Below are 12,864 nucleotides of genomic sequence, written 5' to 3' on the forward strand. Positions count from 1 at the left end.
TGTGTGTGATTAATAACTATTCATACATTTGCGCCCATTTAAGACGACAAATTAAAATGAATATGTTTACAGTACTTGCGTTATATTGTCCTGGGTTTATTAATTTTTGGTTGGTCTAATGATGTTTGTCATATTATTTTAAGGCTATAGTCTTAAACCTATAAGCTATTGTAACGTTCTTTATGCTCAAAACTTAGTCTTACTTGCTTTAGGTACCATAAAATTCCGGATTTTCACAGAAATGTTATTTTTTCGATTCAAACAAATCCAATATATCTGACTACTTTCCGTTTCGTATGAAAGAATGTTTTTGACTAATCTGGCCAGTCTGACTTTTATTTCAGATTTCAAATGACATTTTTTTGATTGCAGCTTGCTTGGTTTATAGTTTTTATCATTTAATCATTCATACTATCCGAAATATCTACACATAAATTCGGATATTTATACCTTATCGACATTTTTTTTAATAGTAGTAAAAATTCGTGTGATAATAAAACACACATTATCTGAACTGTATGGTTCCTGGAAAAGTAGTTATCAATGGTTCCATCATTTATCAACTACCAGTAATGCCAACGTTAGTGTATTTCACTAAAAGCCATTCAAAAATATATCCGTAATAAACCTTTTTACTTGCGTATTTACGTAATACACGTATATACGAGTAATATTTTATTATTATAAAAAATTGTTAAGAATAGCACGTTAGAAAAATCAAACGTGTCTTTTGGGTAAAAATCCAAAGAATTAAACATTTCAAAATATCCGACACATATTTGGCTATTTACTAACTGCATTGCAAAATTGCATGCATATTTTCATGGTCATAGCCACTATATTTGCATTAATAAGAAGTAAGAAGATTCAAATATAGTCTTAAATGCGGCTTGTAATGTGGCTGTATAATAAGAAATTTGAGTATGTAAATGGATTTATCGTTAAAAATAGCAAACAAAAAATTATTTTAAAACTAAGCAACAGTATGGGGATGTTATTAAAGGTCCGTCGAGTCCTTCTAAAAATATTGTCGTTTTCTGTCTGACCGCTTCTGGATAGAAAGGTCCTTCATTCCTTAAGTTTGGTACATAGGTCCATTTTACTCTTGATTCGAGGAGGAGCCATTGATTTTGGGGTCAAAAGCTTAAATTGCAGCAACTGTACAGGCTGATCGGTGAAGACTTTCGTTACTTTCCGTCGAGTCCATCTATGCTCAGTTGAGTCGATTTATTAATACAAATGCTTTCCTTTATAATAGCTTCTCCCTAGTATCAAAATAGTTTTATTTGATATTTTTAATGCAATAGATGTCAGAGTTCAGTAATTTCACTTATATTTAGATAGGAATTTATTATTAAGACATCGCAAATGTTAGGTTTCGATAATTGGCACTCATTACCAATGAAAATGTGTGATGGTCGCGAGGTGAGCAGGGTGTGGGAGTGTGGGTGTGATAGTGCTGGGGGTGCGGTTGGGGAGGGGTGGGTGGTAGCGCGCTATATAAGGCCGGGAGCCGCGACGCTTGTGAGTGTCGTCCTACCCCGGCGTCAGACATGGCTTACATCCATTCCTGCTTTCTTCTGCTGACGCTCGCCGTCGCCGTCGCCCTCAGTCTCGACATCGCTTCAGCTAAACGTACGTGAGTCCATGTTCCAGCGTTTCCCAGAGAGGAGGAAGTATCGAAAGGGCAGAGGCGTTTCCCATTGTCACAGTTGTCACGAGTAGGGAAAAGTTTTAAAAGTTTATACGGACCTTAAAACGGGAAATAAATCAGCATTTCCTTATTGATACAGAAATAAGTAAGGTTAATATTTATTGTCATTTCAGGAATAATCAAATCGACAGTACCCGCACTTTTACGATAAACGCATTGGAACTAAATATAAATACTTTAAAATGGTAATTCATTGTAGTATTAGGGGGTTACAGTTTTAACCTGGGAGGTAAACAAATAAAACAGTTTTTATTAAAAAATCACGGTTTAAGTGTTAACGAAATTCTTAGTCTGCATATCACAAAAGTAAATGCGTTACTATGAGATGAATGTTACTTTTAGTAAAACAATAAGTGTTACTAAGTAATGAATGGTTATTAAAACCCTTATTAAAACATGAAGTTAGACGCTCAAGGCTATGATTTAGAATTTTGAAATTTGAAACTACATACAATGTGAAATTATCATCACTGTATTGAGTATTAAAAATGTTAATGGCATATTAATATGCTTTTAAGTTATTAAGCAACAGAAAAAACTGATAGGTCCATTTGGCAATACGCCAAAGAAATAGATTTATAATTTTCCCCATTGTTACCAATTAACATATCTTTCTTTTAGTGGGGGCTATTTTAATTGGTTGAATATTTATTGAAAAAACCCTAGGCACCCATGTTTTGCGAAGATATTAAAATTTCTCAAGTATAAGTTAAACATAATGAAATAATTGTTATTGATTGCAAAATACTTCCTTGTCAAAATTGTTTTGCTTATCCTCATCAGTTACTAAGCAAATTATTGACTAAATGATTCTAAGTTCATGATCCTTCATTTAGGAAAAAATATTTAATATTTTGTAAATTTATTTACATATTTCACACGCTTTGCTAAACGAAGGGACGAGTAGTTATATATTTTTCCTAGTAATTACTCGTATCCTCGTTTTTATCATTACTCAGAACAAAATAAATTGCGTTTTGCATACAGTTATGCATATTTGAGTACAATAAAAATTTATATGAACTAAAACCGGGCATTCAATAGGCTATATTCATTAAAATGTCAGACAAAAAGTAAACCATAACTGTGTTAACATTTCCCAAATACTTGCAATTTTAACAATCCTAAATTTAATTTGCAGCTCACCGCTTACAACCTTAAATTGCCCACATGTACATAAATAGTAGTAATTATTTATAAAACAGATATTGCATTACTTTTGTAATATAATTAAATTTTATATTCATCTCCATATTAAAAATTTTACAATTTAAATTATGTTTTAAAATTATTATAAAGTTACAGTTTGTGTTTGTAATAGACAATTAAAATACATACATTTCTAACATTTGCACTTCTGGAAACGATCCTAATAAAAACAGATTTAGCTTATAGGCTTCAACACATAATTCAATAGTTATGTGCCTTTCTCCTATAAAGATATAGCTAATTAATTCGAAGTATAATTCTTAAATTACAGGTGAGATCTTGGTGAAGTCACTTCTTTAATAAACATCAGAAGATGGCCTTCAGGAACTTTGCCCTAACATCTAATTATAATTGTAACGTTTGCCTCTTTTTGTGGTCTTCAATTAGCAGTGTCAAAGCTCCTTCGGTATGGTAAATTCTATCAAACTGAGAATGAAATTTAATTCATATATAAAGTAATAACCTTAGCAGAGCCGGTCGCAACTCCATTTTAATTTTCTCCCGTAGTAAATGTAGCTCAGTATCCTAAAACTATAAAGTCTCATTAAGTGTTGATCAAAACTTGTAACCAAGTGATTCAATGGGGGGAACAGTTTACACTGATTATATGTGGAAGATTGGTGACAGAATCAATAGCATAAATTTTTATATGTAAAACCATATACACACACACATATATATATATATATATATATATATATATATATATATATAAACTTAAAATTTTTTTTATAGCAAATTAATATTCTGCGAAAAAAATTCAGTCATAAATTTTCATTTTCAAACTTAACTTTTTATTCTTTATCCCAATGATAAAGGATAAATAAATATTTAATGTAAAGCAAAAATTGTTTATTATAACCAACTGAAAGTTTTCGTATACCGGCGCCTTTATCATACTATTTTAAATTAAAATAATGTTTAAAAAAACTGCCAAAACTGAAAATGCTCTATATCATTTAGCACAAAAGTGGGGAGTTTCCATAATCTTTAATAATGGAAAGAATAAGCAAATACAATATTGAAGTATTTTTTTTAATAATGCTGTAAGTTTTTTTAGTAATAAAGTTTAGAAAATAGTATTTATTAAACAATCCAGACTCAGTTTCTTCAAATAACCATACATTTTCTGCTTATTCTTACTTACTTTATGGAAATTAATAAATTTGTGGAAATACATACATTCTTACAATATTTAATAATTGGTTACAAATTTAATAAACTGGTACTTTGCTATATAAGTTGATAGTTTTATAACTATTTTTTCAGCAAAATATTTTTCCTATGAAATGCAAATCTGAACAGATGCGAGGCAGTAACTATAATTTACTGTGAAGGCTAACATAAGTATGTTGTATGTGTATTTTTGAGTTTATATATATATATATGTGTGTGTGTGTGTGTGTGTGTGTGTGTGTGTGTGTGTGTGTGTGTGTGTGTGTGTGTGTGTGTGTGTGTGTGTGTGTTAGTATTATAATATTTACGTACGTAACCATATTAAAACATCAAAATATGATAGCACAATTAAATTGTTCATAGTAAATGCGTAAAAAAAATCTAACTTATAAAAATAGCAAACATGTTTTACAATTGTAAAAACCTTGCAATGTTCATTATTAGATATTCTACTACCAAGGCTATTTTATAACAAATATTTTAGATCGTTCTTATAGTCATTTAAATTATCTAAATCTCCTAGCAGATTTCCTGCCAGCAATATCAGAAAATCACCCGGTTACTAAGCCGGAGCCGGGCAGCCCGGTTAATGTTTCCGCCGCACTCGTTAGTTCTCACTTTTGTTACCTGTACTTTCTCGCTCGCTATCCATACATACTGTATAGTACTAAATTATATTATACTTTATTATTATAGACTTAATACGGCATGGTTTAAATTTTTTTAACTATTGATATAGTATTTTTATTTATCTTATATCTGTGATAAGAATATAATTTTTAAATGTCTGTTTTATCAGAACAATGTATAAAAATATATTTTTTATCGCATTGCATAAATAAGAATTGTTTTTTATACCTAAATTTGTCCACAAAGTTATTGTTTTATAACAGAGATATACAAAATCTGGTGCACAATTTAATAATTTTCAGTGTGCTAATCTCAACTTTTGTTATTTTTTCAATGCAAAAAACACATTACTTTGTTATAAAAACTTGACAGTATTACTATTTGGAATTATGATCTAATTGCAATTAATTAAAACGTGTAATTTTTATTGCTCCCGTATGATAAAAATCACTGTTCACGACTCGGAGCAAAAGTATCTTTAGGCGCTTAATCGTATTTCGTACCTTGGCTTCACCTCGGCCGTAAAACCCAATTGGGTTGCACACCGAAAACAGCCATTTTTACTCATATCGATGAAAGATACCATATTAATTATCTATTTAAAATGAAAAAAATTGAAAGTTTATTCGAAAGCCCATATTTCTAGGATTAACTGCCATCAATAATACACACGTATCCGTAGATCATTATTATACAATTGCTCACGTCAAAGATCAACAATAGTAGTTCGTATACGGGTTCGTCAAAATGTAACATTTTTAGTTAAAGTTCATGAAATGTGTGTAATACAAATTGTGCATTAAATTAACATATTCTTATTTTTTAGTACTACTTGCTTAGACAATCCAAGGTTTGATAAAACTATACGATTAAGATAATATATATTTTTTCTTAGTTACTTTTTATATAAAACCATTTTTCTTTTTAAATAACATTAAAAAAGTTTCTGAATTATCGTGATACATTTGGGAAGAAGTTTGTGTGCAACCATCAGTCACTTTGGCGCTCGGTAGTCAAAGATTTAATACTTATATGTTTGATTTAATAATTTAAAATATTGCATTAAAATTAAAAAAAATATCTTTAATTTAGAATGGTTAAATCCATATGGTGGAGCGTACACCGAATATTATATTAAAGATAACTGATATATTTAATTTAATTTTCCTCATGATATTTGATTAGTAGATAGTGGCTTAATACCTTTTATTTTTATTTACTACAAAAATACAAACAATGAAAGGTGTACTAAAAGGAAATGTTTGCCAAAATGATTTTTTTAATAAAAATGTATTCACTGTTAATGCTGGGTGTTACATTTCTCGCAAATTTACTATAAATTTTAAACAATATTATAAACGTAATTTGTTTTGACTGTGTACTTGTAACACAGATAACAATGGTGGCTTCTTCTGTATCCTCACAAAACCATAGCTATCTAAGATAACAATACGTAATGACTAAATAAGAACTGCACCCACATCTGCTGCTTTTCTGGTTACCGAAGAGGTTACGTTTAAGAGAATCTCAAATACCTGATATTTTCAGATTAAAATACGTATATTTTCCTCTTATCACCGATTTATTTATAAAAGTGATAGAAAGGAATCTAAGTATATTACATCTATCATACTTTAAATTGGTCAGATAATTTTTAGCCGAAATTGCTTAAATGTTGATTTTGTGTCCGCACTCAGAAAATGGCAAGATAGAGTCGATTTAATTAAAATCGTTAAATACACTCCTCAAAACAATTAAAGGATCACTTTTTTAACAGAATGCACTCGGTTAACGGTTCGAAATTTTCTAATAATTTTTTTTTTATTTCAAAGTCGGTGTTGAAAGTAAAATACATCGTATATGTTTTTTTTATATGATATTTTATTTTAGGCTAGAACAGTAAACAAAGTTTAAAACCGCAAAATTAAAACGAAAACAACTCTCTTAATAAAGTACAAATGTAATAAGAAATGGTCTGGTCTTTTGAATCTCACTTTCAATACCTTGTATTGCCACCTCTAGCTGATATAACCGCAAGAACACGCTGTGGCATGGTTCTGATGAGTCGTCTGAGGCTATCTTGAGGTAACCGCTCCCATTCTTCTCGTAATGCCATTTCCAGCTCATCCAAAGTCCTGGGTTGGTTTGGGCGGCCCCGGATACTTCGTCCTAGTTGGTCCCAGACGTGCTCAATCGGGTTTAGGTCCGGACTGCAGGCTGGCCACTCCAGCAGTGGTATGTTGTGTTCGCCCAGGTACTCACGGACCAATCTTGCTGCATGTGGTCGAGCTCCGTCTTGCATAAATAAAAAATTTTGACCTGCTTGCTCTGCTCTCGGACGAATATGAACGTCTAACACCTCGTCCACATAACGCTGGGCTGTCAAAGTACCGTTTCGGATTATGACAAGGTCTGTACGACCGTCCATTGTTATGCCACCCCACACTAATACTGAGCCCCCGCCAAACGGAACTCTGGGAGCTAGGCAACAGTTAATAAACCGTTCATTTCCTCTTCTCCACACTCGAACGCGGCCGTCATTACCAAAAATTGTAAATTTTGACTCGTCTGAGAACATTACCTTACGCCACTGTCTCAGCTGCCAACGCCTATGGTCTCTTGCAAACTGCAATCTGGCTCTCTTATGACGCACAGTCAATCTCGGCACTCGGGCAGGTCTCCTAGATCTCAATCCAGCTTCCCGGAGTCGATTTCTAACAGTCTGATCCGACACACGATTTCCAGTCGCCTGGCTTAGGTCATTTTGAAGTTCTCTAGCAGTTAAAAATCGATTACGAAGTGCATTAACTCGTAAAAAATCGATCTTCTATGTGCGTGGTAGATCTCGAGCGGCCTTGTCCTGGGCGTCTTTGAAGAGTTCCTAGCTCCTGATGTCGGTTCCATAATCTTGAAATTACTGATTGACTCACACCTAAGCGCCTACCCACTTCTCGTTGGGAAACTCCCACTTCTATCAAAGTAACAGCTCTACTGACATCACTCTCAGACAAAAACCGTCTAACACACCCGCCATAACAATAAAAACACACAGGCCTAACTATAGAAGTCTAATCCAGACTGAACGAGATCAACTTCTGACAAAACTGAGCCTGAACCTTTCCTTATCTCATTCTTGTTTGGACATGATATCGAAATAATCGCTCTTATCTTTTACTGAATTAGTCAGAAATAAACAAGAATTATTTATCTTTGCTACCGAGAGGTTCCTTTATCAGTGTGCAAAGTTCAAACATTCTTCTGTTATTAATACTTGTTTTACAAGACGCAATAAAAGTGATCCTTTAATTGTTTTGAGGTGTATATTTCAAACACTTATCACAGTACCCCTACCTTAAAATCAACAAGTCCTAGGTATCTTTTAGAAGAATTAAATGTCTTACGTTTTATGTAGTTATAAAATTATAGTTTATAAATTTATAGTTTTAATTAAGTAAATCAGAATTTAAAGTCTCCGGTTTTCAAAATAATACAAGGAAACTTTACGGAATACAAAGAAAGTAATGTTCTTCACAGATTTTGTAAGAGATATTTGGGTATCTCGTATTATGGCTGGAGTGTATGATTTAAGTCATAAGCTGTCTCAATCTTTAAGTCAGTTTATTGTTTTACTACCTTTTGGAAGAGATGTTTTAGATATTTTATATAGGATTATGACCTTAATTATTTCTTCGGATTTCTTTATAATTTCGATGGATTTTCGCCTTTAATACGAAAAGGAAAGAATTGGAAAAGAGGTATACACATATTAGCTCTAGATTAGAGCGGCAGGAAAAGTTTGATCTAACTTACAAAATTACACAATGCACGGTCCTAGAAAGGTTTCAAATAATAAGCGATGTACGTGTATTCAAAACTCATTGGTTCCTTGTCAAGTTTAAACTCTACAGTTTTAGCGTTGGAAATAAACAGCAATGCGCATATTCTGCATAACTAATTCCATAGAGTATTACTAATCCATTACTAATTCTTCCGCAAATTATATTTCAAATAAAAAAATATCACGAACCCCAAGTAGGCATAAGCTCTGCTTCTTCCAGTACAATTGGTACACAAAGGCTTTACATAGAATAACTTGAATTTGATTTTTCAACCTCAATAGCGGTGGTTTAGACCCAGACATCAACAGGGCCCTCTTATGAGGACTAAAATGGCCGCAAAAATTCCTGAGGACAGTGATATAAATACATTTGTCTAATCTTTACTCCGCTTTATTCAAATAGGGCTGCAGGCTCAAAGTGGGATGTAATTTTCAAAATTTTGCACGGGTAGCACTCTTTAAAACGATACTTTTTCAGAAATACATGAAAAACACAGTTTCAAAAATAGTAATACGAATAGAAATATCTACTTCAATAGCAAATAAATAACTTATAAGAAAACCATACTTCATAACTAAGTATTTTGCCTTCTTCAGTTACAGTAAAGTATGTTGATTTATGTGATATGTAAGAGCACAATTAATTAACTAAGAAGTTCATAATTAAAAACACTCAACATTTTAACGGTTATATTTGGTTAAATCGGAAAACTTTAAAGCCATTACTTAGCGATGTAAACAAAAATGTCGAGAAAATTAGTTTAGAGAGTATAATATCGAAATGGCAATAAAATAATTGTTTTCCAAACAGCATTTCATAATGTTTTAATGGATTTATTGTTTATTTTGGTCGCAATAATGTCAAAGAAAATACTCTTGTCAATAAAAATGGCCTTCATATTTTATTAGCTATCGACTATTTTATATTCATACAATACGATTATCATGTGGTGTTCTGTTATGAGTATCCAAAGATTAGGCTACTTGAAATTGTTTCAAGATAATTTAATATCTGGTAAGAGTTTTTGTAGATATTTGGGACATTCTATGAGATATTCTGAATTACTTATTTCACAATTATAAAACTTTTGCTTATATTATGAAATATCTGCACATCTGCAACCTATGAAAGTACTGCATTTATTTTTGTTTCTAAATAATTGCCCTACTGAAAATAAGACATACATCTATTAATAATTGTGAACATATTTTGGAGATTTAGTAAATAAGAAGTAACTTCTGATAACAAAATATATCTAAGTATGTAAGATTCTTATGGTATATAACGCCCAACTAATGTTTTATGTTAGAAACATATATTTTGATATTGTTCGTAAAACCGCAAACCAGAAATAAACGGTGTGAGTTAGAAGTTATAATTTGATATGCTGTGCACCCAGTTGGATATTTACATTCGGTCATAAAGATAAATATGGAATAACCGTGACACAGTATTTTCCCGAGGGGTTTTGTTTCCTCTGCGCGCGTGGATGATGCAAAGTTTAGATTTTAAAAGAGAGCGACCGAGCTTGTCCTAAAGCGGTACACACTAGGGGACTGTAGGGCCCCTTATCATAAAGTTTTTTCATTATAGTGTTTGATAAAAAGCATATGGTTCTGTGAGAATTACCACCAGACACATTTCTTTGAAAAGAAAGCCAGCGTGTGATGAAATATTTTCACGTCAATACTTAAAGTTGATTCTAGAGTTAATACTGTAGAACTGTTGGGTGCATCAGGAGACCTGTATGATCGTGTCGTAGGGACGAAGCAATAAGGTAAGTTACAAAATAGCACATCGGTTCTAGAATTATTCTCAAAACTGCCAAATATTTCAATGCTGTGGATTATGAGAGGAAGGGTTTTTGCGAATAGAAAGGTTACTTATGTAGGGAAGCGACGGTTTTTAATTCCAATAATGAGAAATTCCACTCATTTAATAACAGTACTTTGACTATGAACGAACATTATTTAAGTCATTTATCGTACGTACAGGAATGCAACTTGTAATGACTCCTTGTGTGATTTAGAAAATGTAAGGATACTGTAAAAGAACCATTTTGACCAACAAGCAAACTAGCTATTGGAAGTAAATAATTTTTCAAAGCAAAAAAGAGGTTAGGAAGCAAAAAATACTAAGAACGTAAGATATAAAATAAACATATATTTTATCGTAACCCTTATACGTTATCATAAGTGAATTAATAGTAAAATACCAGTGTAATATTACTTATAAATATTTATAAATCGTTAAAGTGGACGAGGAAAATAATAAAGTAACAAATAATAAATGTATTTGTATTATTTAAAAAAATTGAATCCAAAACCTTGAATTATGAAACGAATAAAAATAAAAAATAGCTTTAACCTGATAAACATGTGATACTATCCACTATGTATAAAAATTTACCGCAAAGATTGAATACATAAATTTCCATATGCTTATAGTCGTCGTTACCAAATAATAGGAAATACACATTAAATAAACTCAGAATAGTCTCTGTAGTACCAATTAAATTAATAAAATATAATTATGAAAATATATCTTAAAAGAAACAGGAGAGCCAGACGTTGTCAATTAACTATATTGGATAAACATTCAGTATGAGGGGTAATTACTTTTACTTTGTGAATTGTCACAACATAAGTAATATTATACAATTATTAGTTTAGGCTGTTTGATTTCGATTAAAAATGACGCCAAATAAAAATCTTTGATAAAAATAATAACGTATGTGTCATACATATATATATATATATATATATATCTGCTCGGAATTGTGTTGTGAAAAGTATATATGCCGAAACACTCATTCTTACATTTGGTCAAAGATAATCTTCCAAATATTGAGTCCGGTGATAATTGGTAAGTAATAATTTGAGATATATGAATAAATAGAGCGTTTGTTTCGAGCAAACGTCTTCAGTACTACTGTACTAACTTATTCAGGCTATTTCAAGCATTTAATGCATAAAGATGAAAACTGTAAACACACAAATTTATTATAATTCTAAAAAGTTAAAAGTGATCTAGCTTAATTGTATTTTGAGCTTATTATTTTTTCCAACTTTCTGCATTAAAATAAGATAGTCACACCTCGTCATCCTCCAGTGAAATTGAGAATATTTACTGACAGTGGCTAACTACTTGAGTAAGTTATATTCTTCTTTCCCAACCAAAGTGCAGGAGGACCATAAGACACCCGCAAGAAGGTTGGCATAAAACTTCTCCTAGGAATTTCTTACTTTAACGATTCATTTTCCCCTGTTAGTAATTCACTGATAGGGCAAGCACATGAATCCTGAAAAAAGATTGGGGTCCATGTATTTAGATGAGCCGCTATGCAAATCCAGTAAAAACTTTCTCAAACTGTTCGCTTTCCATTAATACTTGATTGCTTACATTACATGCCACACAGACTATTTAGTTAGCCTATGAAAGTGGAGATAACTCTTGTTCTATTTTGTTTAATTTTTAAGGTATTTTTCGAAAAGACGGACGAATACTATAAAACAAGGATAATAGTGTCGAGAAGAGAGTGAGAAACCAAAACTTCCAATGAATAGATAATGTCTTTCAAACAACTTTTTTGTTGCGATGTGTTTACTTTTCCATGCAGTATTCTATTACCCGACACGCTACCGGCAATGATTCTTTGCTTTAAAGTCATAAAGCCACTTTTACTACACTCCATTTACTAACATGGTGTTCAGAATGTTTTTATTTCCTGCAAGAAATCCTAAATTCCAAGGCGTAGAAATAAATGGCACATGAACTCTTGAGATGTCATGGCGTTACACCTCACAGATCCAATGGCTTTATGAATTTTGAATGTCTAGAAGTTATACTCATAACAATATCTTTACAGTGTGTATACGTGGTAGAATAATGCGGTCGTAGAATTTCATTCAACAGAACAGCCAATTAGTGAGATAATTAAACGTTTGACTTTAGTCCTCTAGATTCCCAGAACCTTAAGCCTCCAGCTGGTAGACCTTAATATCCTTATCACGCACTAAGAGATTACACAACGAAGATGATCTAGAACTCTCTAAACTCCCAAACTTACTGAATGAACTACAATTAAAGGCCGGAAATTCACGTCTTTCAGTTTTCCGGGTGAATTCACTTTGCTGCTTTAATAACTAACTAATCGTTCAGCTCGTTGGTTGTCTGTATTCAGTTTAGCTTGCAGCCAAAACTGTAAAAGCTTAAAGGCAAATTTAGCTTAATTTTATTTTCTATTATCGAATACTAAACACTTCATTTTAGCTTTTCCTTAGCAAAGCTAATGTT

The 12,864-nt window shown here is 31.9% G+C and overlaps 1 protein-coding gene across 1 annotated transcript in view; it reads left to right on the forward strand.

The window, feature by feature from the left end:
- Positions 1-1,533: 1,533 nt before the first annotated feature.
- LOC124368974 overlaps positions 1,534-12,864 on the forward strand; it is a 109,790-nt gene continuing 98,459 nt past the window's right edge. The window contains exon 1 of the mRNA XM_046826556.1: positions 1,534-1,635. Within this exon, the coding sequence (XP_046682512.1) occupies positions 1,554-1,635 (82 nt within the window). The 5' untranslated portion in view covers positions 1,534-1,553. The remainder of the gene's footprint in view (positions 1,636-12,864) is intronic.

Source organism: Homalodisca vitripennis, chromosome X (assembly GCF_021130785.1).
Source record: "Homalodisca vitripennis isolate AUS2020 chromosome X, UT_GWSS_2.1, whole genome shotgun sequence".
NCBI classification, from domain to species: Eukaryota; Metazoa; Arthropoda; class Insecta; order Hemiptera; family Cicadellidae; genus Homalodisca; species Homalodisca vitripennis.